Source organism: Pelophylax lessonae, assembly GCF_965119305.1.
Source record: "Pelophylax lessonae genome assembly, chromosome: 10".
NCBI classification, from domain to species: Eukaryota; Metazoa; Chordata; class Amphibia; order Anura; family Ranidae; genus Pelophylax; species Pelophylax lessonae.
This window is the reverse complement of record NC_138777.1, coordinates 8,012,253-8,026,483: the sequence shown is the minus strand read 5'-3', so window position 1 is coordinate 8,026,483 and position 14,231 is coordinate 8,012,253. Positions and strand designations below refer to the sequence as shown.

Here is a 14,231-nt window from a genome sequence, read left to right as displayed (position 1 = left end):
TTTCAATCGGAAAGAAATGATTGCTGAAAAAATGTCAAATATGTGCGAGTGAAGAAGACGGCCTTTATATTTCATATCAGGGAAGAGTCTATTTTAGGTTCGAGTTTCCTTTTCATATCAAAGCGTCTTTATCAGAGGCGATCGCAGCGCCAAACACATGACTGCCAGTCAGCCCGACGAATAAAGAGCTGAGATGTTCGGCCGCGATAGATAACGGGACGGCGGAGCGCGGGATAAATGGCGGCTCTGTGCGCGGAGATGAAAAGCCTTCTGTCGGATGACACCAGATCCTCGGCCCTGGGGTCCTCTGTGTGGAGATGACTCCCCGTATCTCCATCTCCATCTCTGCTATTGTAACAGAGACACCAGGATGGAGCAGCTCCCCGCGGAATAAGATCTCTGCGTATTGTCATCGCTCGCGAGGATGAGCCAGAACTCTCACCACCTCTTCACTTCTTCTGCTCCCTGAATACGGCTTACTGGCTCCTAAAATTTAAAAAAAGAAAAACCTATTATGTAAAAAAAAAAGTCTATTTTCTTTGGCCTTACACTTCCCCTCCCATCTCAAATCCTCTCCCTTCCCAAATCCCCCATCTTAGTACAAATCTGTTAAAGTTTCTCCTTTGAGCAAACCCCCCCCCCCCTTCCCAAATTTCCCCACAAGCTCCATTCCCTCCTCCTAGCAGAACTGCCCCGCCCCCCCCTTAAATGTCCCCTCCTATAACAGACCTCCCCTAACCATCCCTGCTAGCACAAATCCCCCCGATCATCCCTGCTAGCACCCCCCCCCCCCCCAATCATACCTGCTAGCACAAAGCCCCCCCAATCATCCCTGCTAGCACAAATCCCCCCCCCCCCAATCATCCCTGCTAGCACAGATCCCCCCCCCCCCCAATCATCCCTGCTAGCACAGATCCCCCCCAATCATCCCTGCTAGCACAAATCCCACCAATCATCCCTGCTAGCACAAATTCAACCCCACCCTCCTTCCTGAATTTCCCCACCTAGCACACATCCCTCCAATCATCCCTACTAGCACAAACCCTGCACAGTCCCAATCTGACAGTCCGGATGCAGGAGTGCTGCAGTGGCAGAAGGAGGAGCTGGAGGGGAGAGAGAGCACAGCCCACACCCCCTCCTGGCTCTCTTCTGCTCTCCAGATTAGGCTTGTCACTTCCTGTGGTAAGCTGACAGGAGTAGTGATGCTGCTGTCACTACTCCTGTAAGCTTGTAGCGGCAGGAACGCTCCACGCGGCTCATCCCCCTCCCCCACCTCATGATACCGCTTCCCCTCCTGCCCTCCCCTTGTCCCAGCCCTGGTTGCATGCAAATACAGCCTGCCTAGGAATGCCCACTCCTACAGACAGACACCCACCCACCCATCAGGGTGATTTGATATTTGTATAACTCCTCCCAAAAACTGCCCTACTGCTTGCATCAGGGATGAGGGTATTTAAGAGGAATACAAGGGCAGGGGGCTGTAATGTTTTCAGGAATCCTACTGGCCCCTCCCACCAGCCAGCACTGGTACTTACCAGTGCACTCCAGAGCATAAAAGCATCCTGTGTCTTCTTGTGACTCCGGTGCACTCCAGAGCACCTTAAGTCTTCTTGTACCCTCAGTGAGTCCTTGTGTGCCCCAGGACTCCCATGCAACCAAGTGCATCCTGTGTCTCATTGTGTTGCCTGTGTGCCCCATGACTCCCATGTACCCCTGTGCTCCCCAAGACTTCTGTTCACCTGTTTGCGCCTCATGAGTCTCATGCACCCTTGTGCTCCCCATGAGTCCCATGCACTCCTGTGCTCCTCATGACTCCCATGCACCCTTGTGCTCCCTATGTTCCTATGTTCCCCTGTGTGTCCCATGACTCCCATGCACCCCTGTGTGTCCCACGACTCCTGTGCACCCCTCTGCACATCATGATTCCCATGCATCCATGCTTGCCCCATAAATGACTTCCATAAACTCTTGTATGCCCCAAGACTCCTGTGCACCCCTGTGGGCCCCAAGACTCCTGTGCACCCTTGTATGTCCCATGACTCCCATACACCCCTGTGCTCCCCATGACTCCTATGCATTCCTGTGTGTTACATGACTCCTGTGCACCCCTCTGCACCCCTGGACCTCCATGCACCCCTGTGTGACCCATGACTCTCTTGCACCCTTGTGTTCCCCATGACTACCATGCACCACTGTTCGTTACATGACTCCCATACACCCCTGTGCTCCCCATGACTCCTATGCATTCCTGTGTGTTACATGACTCCCGTGCATCCCTCTGCACCCCTGGACCTCCATGCACCCCTGTGTGACCCATGACTCCCATGCACCCCTGTGTGACTCATGACTCTCTTGCACCCCTTTGCTCCCCAAGACTTCTGTGCACCCATTTGCACCCCATGAGTCTCATGCACCCCTCTTCTCCCCATGACACCCATGCGCCCCATGACTCACAAGCTCCCCAAGAGTCCCATACACTCCTGTGCTCCCCATGACTCCTGTGCACCCTTGTGCTCCCTATATTCCATGTACCCCTGTGTCTCCCACGACTCCCATACACCCCTGTGTGTCCCACGACTCCTGCGCACCCCTCTGCACATCATGTTTCTCATGCATCCCTGTGTGCCCCATAAATGACTTCCATAAACTCTTGTGTGCCCCAAGACTCCCGTGCACCCCTGTGCGTCTCATGACTCCCGTAATCCCCTGTGCTCCCCATGACCCTTTTGCACTCCTGTGTGTTACATGACTCCTGTGCACCCCTCTGCACCCCATGACTTCCATGCAACCCTGTGTGACCCGTGACTCTCTTGCCCCCCTGTGTGACCTATGACTTCCATGTACCCTTGTGTGCCCCATGACTCTCCTGCACCCCTGTGTGACCCATGACTCTCGTGCACCCCCTGTGTGACTCATGACTCTCTTGCACCCCATGTGTGACTCATGACTCTCTTGCACCCCTGTGTGACCCATGACTCTCTTGCACCCTTGTGTGCCCCACAACTCCTGTGCACCCCCGTGCGCCTCATGACTCTGTTTTACTCTGGCACGCTCCACACTTGTATGGCTTGCTACACTCTACCAGGGCCACCAATAGAAATCATGGGACCCCATACAGACTCCCTGACCCCTCTTGGGACAGCTGTGGTTCCCCTTGCCCCCTTCTGAACTGATGGCACCTGGGGAACTTTACCTTACTTGCTGGGAGCTGCGGGGGAGGACTCCACCTGACCCCAGTGGAAAATAGTCCCCTTTCCTCCCCAGGCCCCCCTGTTGAACTAATAGATCCCGGGCCCAGGGCAAGAGGGCTGGCCCTACTCCCTTATCAGTGTCCCTGCACTGTCCGTACCCTCTGCTGCCTCTCTGCCCTCAGTACATGCCTACTATCACCCGGACTTCCCTCTCACGGGATATCCCTGCCATGACACGTCCTATACATCATTCATCCAGATGGTCCCATCTCTGCTAGTGGAGTGGGAAGGGGTGTGTCCCTATTCTGACCCATTCTCCACCCTGTGTAATCTGATCCCTCCTACCTACTAGGGCTATTCACAGCATAGAAGTAAATCAGCCTAGAAAATTCAGCTGGCTGCAAGAAGAAAAGATAAAATATTCACAAGCAATAAAAAAAAGTTTAGCTCTCCATATGTAATAATTAAAGAAAAAAACAAATAAACATTCAGACCACAGGGCTGCCATAAGATAAATCGCTTCCTTTGAAAAGGAATTTTTCTTCCTCCTTTATTAGTGGAGAAAGGTCAGAGTATGGACAGTGAGTGCTGCGCGCTGACAATGGTGTGTCTGTTCCTCATTTTATGCTTGACGTGTCGTAGACAGTCGGCCAGCTGACGGTTTGTACTGCGTCTGCCAAACTTTCAATTCCCTCCCCCCAAAAAAAAAATGCTGCGTAACCTTTCAAGAAGCAATACCAGTAACTGTGTGATGGACAAAGCCAGATTTCAGTGATTCCCCTTCCAGGAAGATTTTATGATGATTTTTGTATAGCTACTGATAAAAACTGCAGCCAGACAGATGCATCCAATCACCATTAAATAAATACATATATATATATATATATATATATATATATATATATATATATATATATATATATATATATATAAGAGAGAGAGAGAGAGCCTCCCGCTGCAAGGAATGCATGTTGTGCTATATGCTTGATGGCCCCTGGAAGAGTTCTGCCTTAGGCAGGAGCCACTATTGCCTTTCCAGGTCCTGTGCAGTAATGACTCACCATCATTACAAGATATTGTATGTAGTTGTTTCTTTTTGGGAAATAATTATATTATAACTGTGTGTATATATATATATTTATAATATTGATAGTTATGTATGCTTTTTGTATTTTTTTTTAATAACTATAACATTATAATTTTTCTATATAATATCATTTTATATAATAACATTATATATTTATACTATTATAATACTAATAGTTATGTATGTGCTTAGTTTTTTTTTTTAATATGTATATTATTAGAATTGTAAATATAATATTATTTTATATTATAATGACTCACGATCATTACAAGATATAGCATGAGGTTGTTTAATTTTTTGTTAAATAATTCTATTATAACTGTGTGTGTGTGTGTGTGTGTGTATGTGTATATGTATATGTATATATATATATATATATATATATATATATATATATATATATATATATATATATATATATATATATATATATATATATAATTTTATATTATAATATTAATACTTATGGAAGTTTTTAGTTTTTTTTTTATATTAGAATTTTATATATGATATTATATTATAATATTATATATTTATAATATTTTATGACATTAACAATTATGCATGTTTGTGTGTTTTTTAATACTTATATTATTATCATTTTATACACATTAATAATTATGGAAGTTTTTAGTTTTTTTAATATTAGAATTTTATATATGATATTATATTATAATATTATATATTTATAATATTTTATAACATTAATAGTTATGTATGTTTGTTTTTTATTTTTTAAATGCTTATATTATTATCATTTTGTACATAATATCATTTTAAATTATATTATTAGTGAATATGCAATGCTGGCAGCACTCATACGTCTATTTCCCAAAGATAATTTCTGGATATGACGCTGAGCATGTGCACTCAACGTCTTTGGTGGACCATGGCGAGGCCTGTTCTGAGTGGAACCTGTCCTGTTAAACCGCTGTATGGTCTTGGCCACCGTGCTGCAGCTCAGTTTCAGGGTCTTGGCAATCTTCTTATAGCCTAGGCCAGTGGTGGCGAACCTTGGCACCCCAGATGTTTTGGAACTAAATTTCCCATGATGCTCAACTACCCTGCAGAGTGAGTGGGAAATGTAGTTCCAAAACATCTGGGGTGCCAAGGTTCGCCACCACTGGCCTAGGCCATCTTTATGTAGAGCAACAATTCTTTTTTCAGATCCTCAGAGAGTTCTTTGCCATGAGGTGCCATGTTGAACTTCCAGTGACCAGTATGAGAGAGTGAGAGCGATAACACCAAATTTAACACACCTGCTCCCCATTCACACCTGAGACCTTGTAACACTAACGAGTCACATGACACCAGGGAGGGAAAATGGCTAATTGGGCCCAATTTGGAAATTTTCTTTAGGTGGAGGAGCGCAAGGTCTCTAACATCCACCAGCTCTGTGATGTCATCATGGAGGAGGGGAAGAGGACTCCAGTGACAACCTGTGAAGCTCCGGTGAACTCCATGCCCAAGAGGGTTAAGGCAGTGCTGGAAAATAATGGTGGCCACACAAAATATTGACACTTTGGGCCCAATTTGGACATTGTCAATAAGGGGTGTACTCACTTTTGTTGCCAGTGGTTTAGACATTAATGGCTGTGTGTTGAGTTATTTTGAGGGGACAGCAAATTTACACTGTTATACAAGCTGTACACTCACTACTTTACATTGTAGCAAAGTCTCATTTCTTCAGTGTTGTCACATGAAAAGATAGAATAAAATGTTTACAGAAACGTGAGGGGTGTACTTACTTTTGTGAGATAATGTGTATCATTTTTTTTTTAAATGTTAATAAGGTTTACAATTCTTTTATTTTACTTTTTTTTTTTTTTAATTAAATTTATAGCATTATATTATTAATAGTTATGTATGTTTGCGGTTTTATTTTTTAATACTTAGAATATTATAATTTTATATATAATATCATTTTTTATTATAATATTTTATACTTATAATATTAATAGTATTAATGTTATAATAGTATAATATATTATATTAATATTTGTAATAATATTATTATCTTTATTTTCTCCTTTGTTGTAAGCCAATGCCTTCTAGATGCGGCCCCAGCTGTATATTGGTAGGACGCTGATTTTTATCATTGCTCGTCCATCACCATTTCACATGTCGCCATCGTTGTATTCCCAGTGTCCTCTATACACATCACCTCTGCTCTGATTTGCGCATCAAACATTTATTTCAAAGTGTATCTAAACCCCAGAACAAAAATATCATAAATTGTAGCTTACCAGTCCGTAGATGTGATGGTTGCACTGATTTTTTTTTTTTTTTTTTAGGCCTTTTTTTTCCTTTATTTTCACCCGGTGATCCTGCCAGTAACACATTTCCTGTCCTAAGGTGACAACACTACTATTTATAAAACTATGTAGCTGATGACTTCCTGTGCTACACCCTTATCAGTTACATTGTTCCTAGTTATTTCTGAAGACTACAGAACACCCCCCTTTTTCATCCCCATAACATAGGCGGAGGTGGTTTGTAGTCCTTAGAAATAAATGGGAACAAATTAACCGATAATTGTGCAGCACAGGAGGTTATCAGCTCACAAGATTTCTGGCAGGATCAATAGGTCCTCTTTGCATTGCATTTATAGATAGAACAAATCTCTTTCAATGGGATATTTAGAGTGACACTAAATTCTGGTTTAACAGGCCAAAATGTAGCCAATCAGAGTCGTTTATTGCTGGGGTGTAAATACACTTTAGCACAATGCAGAGGTCTCTGGGCACCATTCTGAGATCTCTGTGTCTCTCCATTACTAATCGTACATTGGAGTGATTGGAGTGGTTGTATGTGCACCATTCACTCAGATCCCCATCTGACCACGGTTCACTATTATAAGAGTATCCCATTTGGAATGTCTCAAGGTGTGTGTAGATGGGGTGTGTGTAGATGGGGTGTGTGTAGATGGTGTGTAGATGGGATTTGTGTAGGTGGGGTTTGTGTAGATGGGGTTTGTGTAGATGGGGGTGTGTGTAGATGGGGTTTGTGTAGATGGGGTGTGTAGATGGGGTGTGTGTAGTTGGGGGGGGTGTGGTAGATGGGTCGTGTGTAGATGGGGGTGTGTAGATGGGTCGTGTGTAGATGGGGGTGTGTAGATGGGGTGTGTAGATGGGGTGTGTGTAGATGGGGTGTGTGTAGGTGGGGTTTGTGTAGATGGGGTGTGTGTAGATGGGGTGTGTGTAGGTGGGGTTTGTGTAGATGGGGTGTGTGTAGATGGGGTTTGTGTAGATGGGGTGTGTGTAGTTGGGGGGTGTGTAGATGGGGTGTGTGTAGATGGTGTGTAGATGGGGGTGGGTGTAGATGCTGTGTAGATGGGGTGTGTGTAGATGGGGTGTGTAGATGGTGTGTAGATGGGGTGTGTGTAGATGGGATTTGTGTAGATGGGGTTTGCGTAGATGGGGTTTGTGTAGATGGGGTGTGTGTAGATGGGGTGTGTGTAGGTGGGGTTTGTGTAGATGGGGTGTGTAGATGGGGTGTGTGTAGATGGTGTGTGCGTAGATGGGGGGTGTAGATGGGGGTGTGCGTAGAGGGGGTGTGTAGATGGGGTGTGTGTAGATGGTAGGGGGGTGTAGATGGGGGTGTGTATAGATGGTGTGTGTAGATGGGGGAGGGGTGTAGATGGGGGTGCGTGAAGATGGGGTGTGAAGATGGGGTGTGTGTAGATGGGGGTGTGTAGATGGGTCGTGTGTAGATGGGGTGTGTGTAGATGGTGTGTGCGTAGATGGGGGGGTGTAGATGGGGGTGTGTAGATGGGGGTGCGTGTAGATGGTGTGTGAAGGTGGGGTGAGTAGATGGGGTGTGCGTAGATGGGGGTGTGTAGATGGGTCGTGTGTAGATGGGGTGTGAAGATGGGGTGTGAAGGTGGGGTGTGTAGATGGGTTGTGCGTAGATGGGGGGGTAGATGGGTTGTGCGTAGGTGGGGTGTGTGTAGATGCGGTGTGAGAATGGGGTGTGTAGATGGGTCGTGTGTAGATGGTGTGTGTGTGAAGATGGTGTGTGAAGGTGGGGTGTGTAGATGGGGTGTGCGTAGATGGGGGGGTAGATGGGTTGTGTGAAGGTGGGGTGTGTAGATGGGGTGTGCGTAGATGGGGGTGTGTAGATGGGGTGTGTGTGAAGATGGGGTGTGAAGGTGGGGTGTGTAGATGGGGTGTGCGTAGATGGGGGGGTAGATGGGTTGTGTGTAGGTGGGGTGTGTGTAGATGCGGTGTGAGGATGAGGTGTGAGGACGGGGGTGTGTGTAGATGGGATGTGAGGACAGGGTGTGTAGATGGGTAGTGAGGACAGGGTGTGTAGATGGGGTGTGAGGACAGGGTGTGTAGATGGGGTGTGTAGACGGGGGGGGGGTGTGTAGATGGGGTGTGAGGACGGGGTGTGTAGACGGGGTGTGAGGATGGGGTGTTAGTATGGGGTGTGGGTATTGTTATGCTAGGAGGCAGGATTTGATGATGATATATGCTAGGAGGGATGAATGGGGAAGGATTTTTTCTGGGAGGGGGGGATTTGGTGGAAGATTTGTGCTGGGAGGGGGGTTTGGCAGAGGCAGAGGAATTATGCAAGGAGGGGGGGATTGGCTGAGAGGGGGATTTGTGCTAGAAGGGGAAATTTGGTGGTGGGGGGGGGGGGTGGATGTTGTGCTAGGAGGGGGGATTTGGTGGGAGGAGGGGGGAATGGGGAAGGATTTTTTCTGGGAGGGGGAGATTCGGGGGGAAGATTTCTGTTGGGAGGGGGCAGAGGAATTATGCTAGGAGGGAGAATTGGCAGAGAGGGGAATTTGTGCTAGAAGGGGAAATTCAGTGGGGAGGGGGTTGGGGTTGTGCTAGGAGTTTGGATTGGAGGGAAAGATTTATACTAGGGGGCAGGATTTGATGGGGTTATAGAAGGGGGAATTGGGAAGGATTTGTGCTGGGAGGGGAGGTTTGGGGGGGGGGGGGATTTGTGCTAAGAGGGGGGATGGAGAGATTTGTGCTGCAAGGAGGGGGGGGGGGGGTTGGCTGGGGCAGAGAATTTTATACTAGGAGGGAGGATTTGGTGATGATATATGCTAGGAGGGAGGAATAGGGAAGGATTTTTCCAGGGAGAGGGGGATTTGAGGGAAGATTTATGTCGGGAGGGGGTTTATGCTAGGAGGGAGGATTGGCAGAGAGGGTGATTTGTGCTAGAAGGGGAAATTAGGTGGTGAGGGGGGGTTGTTGTGCTAGGATGGGGGATTTGGTGATGATATATGCTAGGAGGGAGGAATGGGGAAGGATTTTTCCTGAGAGAGGGGGATTTGAGGGAAGATTTATGTCGGAAGGGGGATTTGGCAGGGGCAGAGGAATTATGCTAGGAGGGGGGATTGGCTGAGAGAGGGATTTGTGCTTGAAGGGGAAATTCAGTGGTGGGGGGGTTGTTGTGCTAGGAGGCGAGATTTGTTGGGGTGATGATATGTGCTAGGAGGGGAGAATGGGGAAGCATTTTTTCTGGGAGGGGGAGATTTGGGGGAAGATTTATGCTGGGAGGGGGCAGAGGAATTATGCTAGGAGGGGGGGATTGGCAGAGAGGGGGGTTTGTGCTAGAAGGGGAAATTCAGTGGGGAGGGGTTGTGCTAGGCGTTTGGATTGGAGGGAAAGATTTGTACTAGGAGGCAGAATTTGATGGGGTTCTAGGAGGGGGGAATGGGGAAGGATTTGTGCTGGGAGGGGAGGTTTGGGGGGAAGGATTTGTGCTAAGAGGGGGGAGGAAGAAATTGGTGTCGGGAGTGGTGATTGGGGGGAGGGTTACAATAAATTTGTGATGGGAGTTTATTTCAGCAGTGGAGAGATTTGTACTAGGAGGAGGGGATTTTTTTGCAATGTGGGGAGAATTTTGGCTTGAAAAGGGAATTTATGCTAAAGGGGGTGAGCATGCTGTGTTTTTATTGAGGGGGTGTTGCTGACATATGATGCCTACAGTTTGGCATCTTCATCCTGGGCACTGGATGACCTTGTCCCGGCACTGCCTACAAGTACGGGACATTTTAGACTCCTGACCCAATCAACACAAAAGAACAAAGCTTTGTGCATTTCATTATTATTTTTATTAATTAATTTATTTATTATTATTATTGTTATTATCATTATTATTATATATTTTTTATTATTATTATTTTTTTATTAATTTTTATTATTATTATTATTTTTATTAATTTTTTTATTAATATTATTATCAAGATTAATAATATAACCAATTTTCCTCTCTTTTCTCTCCTAGTTCTTCACAAGCAGCCCCGGGAAGTGTGTCTCTGCCTCTTGGAGTTGGGTAGGATAGCAGCAAGGTACGAGAATTCCTTATGGAGCAGTTTCACATTTTCTACATATTTTACGTCTCAGATTTTTTTCCCCCTTAAAATAACAACATTTGTCTTGAAATAATAAACCTTTTTTTTTCGCTCTTGTAATAATAACCCCCGAAGAACTGGAGCGTTCAGTGTGACCGATAATGAACATCTTGTGAGCAAATGTGAGAGGGAGAGACTAAGGGCTCAGAGCTCCACCGTGGTGTTTTAAAGGAGATCTCCTGAGCACAATGATCAGGGAATGTTTATATATTATTATTATTATTATAAATATTATACAGAATGTATATAATAATATAGCACCAACAGATTACATTGTGCTTTATAATATTAAGCAGGGGTGTCAAACTCAATTTCATCAAGGGGCCACATAAGCAGTAAGATTGTCCTCAACGGGCCGGTTTTATCTCGGGTGTACTACATACGTACGTGCTACGAGTACATAGTTTAGGAGTGCACTACATACAGAGTGTAGAGTTCGGGAGTGCACTACATACAGAGTGTAGAGTTCAGGAGTGCACTACATACAGTGTGTGGAGTTCAGGAGTGCACTACATACAGAGTGTAGAGTTCAGGAGTGCGCTACATACAGAGTGTAGAGTTCAGGAGTGCGCTACATACAGAGTGTAGAGTTCAGGAGTGCGCTACATACAGAGTGTAGAGTTCAGGAGTGCGCTACATACAGTGTGTGGAGTTCAGGAGTATGCTACATACAGAGTATAGAGTTCAGGAGTGCACTACATACAGAGTGTAGAGTTCAGGAGTGCGCTACATACAGAGTGTAGAGTTCAGGAGTGCACTACATACAGTGTGTGGAGTTCAGGAGTATGCTACATACAGAGTATAGAGTTCAGGAGTGCACTACATACAGAGTGTAGAGTTGAGGAGTGCGCTACATACAGAGTGTAGAGTTGAGGAGTGTGCTACATACAGAGTGTAGAGTTCAGGAGCATGCTATATACAGAGTGTAGAGTTCAGGAGTGTGCTACATACAGAGAGTAGAGTTCAGGAGTGCACTAAATACAGAGTGTAGAGTTCAGGAGTGTGCTACATACAGAGTATAGAGTTCGGGAGTGCTCAACATACAGAGTGTAGAGTTCAGGAGTGCGCTACATACAGAGTGTAGAGTTCAGGAGTGTGCTACATACAGAGTATAGAGTTCAGGAGTGCACTAAATACAGAGTGTAGAGTTCGGGAGTGCACTACATACAGAGTGTAGAGTTCGGGAGTGCACTACATACAGAGTGTAGAGTTCAGGAGTGCACTACATACAGTGTGTGGAGTTCAGGAGTGCACTACATACAGAGTGTAGAGTTCAGGGGTGCGCTACATACAGAGTGTAGAGTTCAGGAGTGCGCTACATACAGAGTGTAGAGTTCAGGAGTGCGCTACATACAGAGTGTAGAGTTCAGGAGTGCGCTACATACAGTGTGTGGAGTTCAGGAGTATGCTACATACAGAGTATAGAGTTCAGGAGTGCACTACATACAGAGTGTAGAGTTCAGGAGTGCGCTACATACAGAGTGTAGAGTTCAGGAGTGCACTACATACAGTGTGTGGAGTTCAGGAGTATGCTACATACAGAGTATAGAGTTCAGGAGTGCACTACATACAGAGTGTAGAGTTGAGGAGTGCGCTACATACAGAGTGTAGAGTTGAGGAGTGTGCTACATACAGAGTGTAGAGTTCAGGAGCATGCTATATACAGAGTGTAGAGTTCAGGAGTGTGCTACATACAGAGAGTAGAGTTCAGGAGTGCACTAAATACAGAGTGTAGAGTTCAGGAGTGTGCTACATACAGAGTATAGAGTTCGGGAGTGCTCAACATACAGAGTGTAGAGTTCAGGAGTGCGCTACATACAGAGTGTAGAGTTCAGGAGTGTGCTACATACAGAGTATAGAGTTCAGGAGTGCACTAAATACAGAGTGTAGAGTTCAGGAGTGTGCTATATACAGAGTGTAGAGTTCAGGAGTGAGCTACGTACAGAGTGCAGAGTTCAGGAGTGCGCTACATGCAGAGTGTAGAGTTCAGGAGTGTGCTACATACAGAGTATAGAGTTCAGGAGTGTGCTACATACAGAGTATAGAGTTCAGGAGTGCACTAAATACAGAGTGTAGAGTTCAGAAGCGTGCTATATACAGAGTGTAGAGTTCAGGAGTGTGCTACGTACAGAGTTCAGGAGTGCACTAAATACAGAGTGTAGAGTTCAGGAGTGTGCTACGTACAGAGTGCAGAGTTCAGGAGTGCGCTACATACAGAGTGTAGAGTTCAGGAGTGTGCTACATACAGAGTATAGAGTTCAGGAGTGCACTAAATACAGAGTGTAGAGTTCAGGAGCGTGCTATATACAGAGTGTAGAGTTCAGGAGTGTGCTACGTACAGAGTGCAGAGTTCAGGAGTGTGCTATATACAGAGTGTAGAGTTCAGGAGTGTGCTACGTACAGAGTGCAGAGTTCTGGAGTGTGCTACATACAGAGTGTAGAGTTCAGGAGTGTGCTACGTATAGATTGCCGAGTTCAGGATTGCGCTACATACAGTGTGTAGAATGTAGGAGTGCGCTACATACAGAGTGTAGAGTGCAGGAGTGCGCTACATACAGAGTGTAGAGTTCAGGAGTGCACTACATACAGAGTGTAGAGTTCAGGAGTGCGCTACATACAGAGTGTAGAGTTCAGGAATGTGCTACATATAGAGTGTAGAGTTCAGGAGTAAACTGCGTACAGACTGCAGAGTTCAGGAGTGCGCTGCGTACAGACTGCAGAGTTGCACTGGAGATGGGAGCAGAGAAGCGGAGCTTCCCCTTTTGGGTGGAGCTCCACTTTAATATTAAAATCTTCACAACAACAATCCCAAAAAATAAAAAAATAAATTGTAGTGGAAAAGTCCACACTGCCCAGAACCAGGCAACAATTGTGCGAGCGTTCCATCCAATAAGTGGGTGCCATTTGGGAATGTGGGAGGGGCTTCTGGCGGATGGAATTACAATATCTGTAAAGTTATTTCATGTTAAAGACCGATCGGTGAGAGAATTGAAGGGAAGGTTTTTTTTTTTCCCCTTTCATGGTTTTCCAAGGTAATCCGGGACCGCTGGCTGCTCCGTCTCCTGCAGAGATTTTTTAGATCTAAGAAAGTCTCATTTTTCCATTTTTATTATTCCCGTCATTCTATAAATAGCCGAATGCGTTTTCCTGCCATCTTCCAGCGGGCGGAGGAGGCGGCGGCGTGTAATATCGCAGCGATTTGGGCAGGCGCGGGCCCTGGCTCCTCCAGCAGGTTCTTTTTATGTGCAGGTGTCGGCCCGGAGCCCAGAGGGAATTCCGAGATTTACGGCCAGAGGCCAGACAGACAGGAAGTCGATGGAATTTTTGTAAGCAATACCTCTCGGCTCTGTCGAACGCTTCATCCGACGGCTGCAATAACAGGCGAGACCGGCGGTTCTAATAAAGCCTCACATTGGCACCCGGCGCCGACCACACACATTGCAATCTGGCGGGATCGTCCTTCTATCTCACGTTTTGAATCCAGCTCCTGCGTCCAATACCAGAAGATAGACGGGAAGGATGGGACGCGGCAGAAAATTTATTTGTTTAAACCGTCGCATTGCAGCTCCTTTGGCGT

General features: G+C 45.9%; 1 protein-coding gene across 3 annotated transcripts in view; it reads left to right on the top strand.

The window, feature by feature from the left end:
- GAS2 (growth arrest specific 2) overlaps positions 1-14,231 on the top strand; it is a 136,582-nt gene that overhangs the window by 86,076 nt on the left and 36,275 nt on the right. For all 3 annotated transcript variants that reach the window (XM_082270297.1, XM_082270298.1, XM_082270296.1), the window contains exon 5: positions 10,528-10,591. In XM_082270297.1, the coding sequence (XP_082126423.1) occupies positions 10,528-10,591 (64 nt within the window). The remainder of the gene's footprint in view (positions 1-10,527; positions 10,592-14,231) is intronic.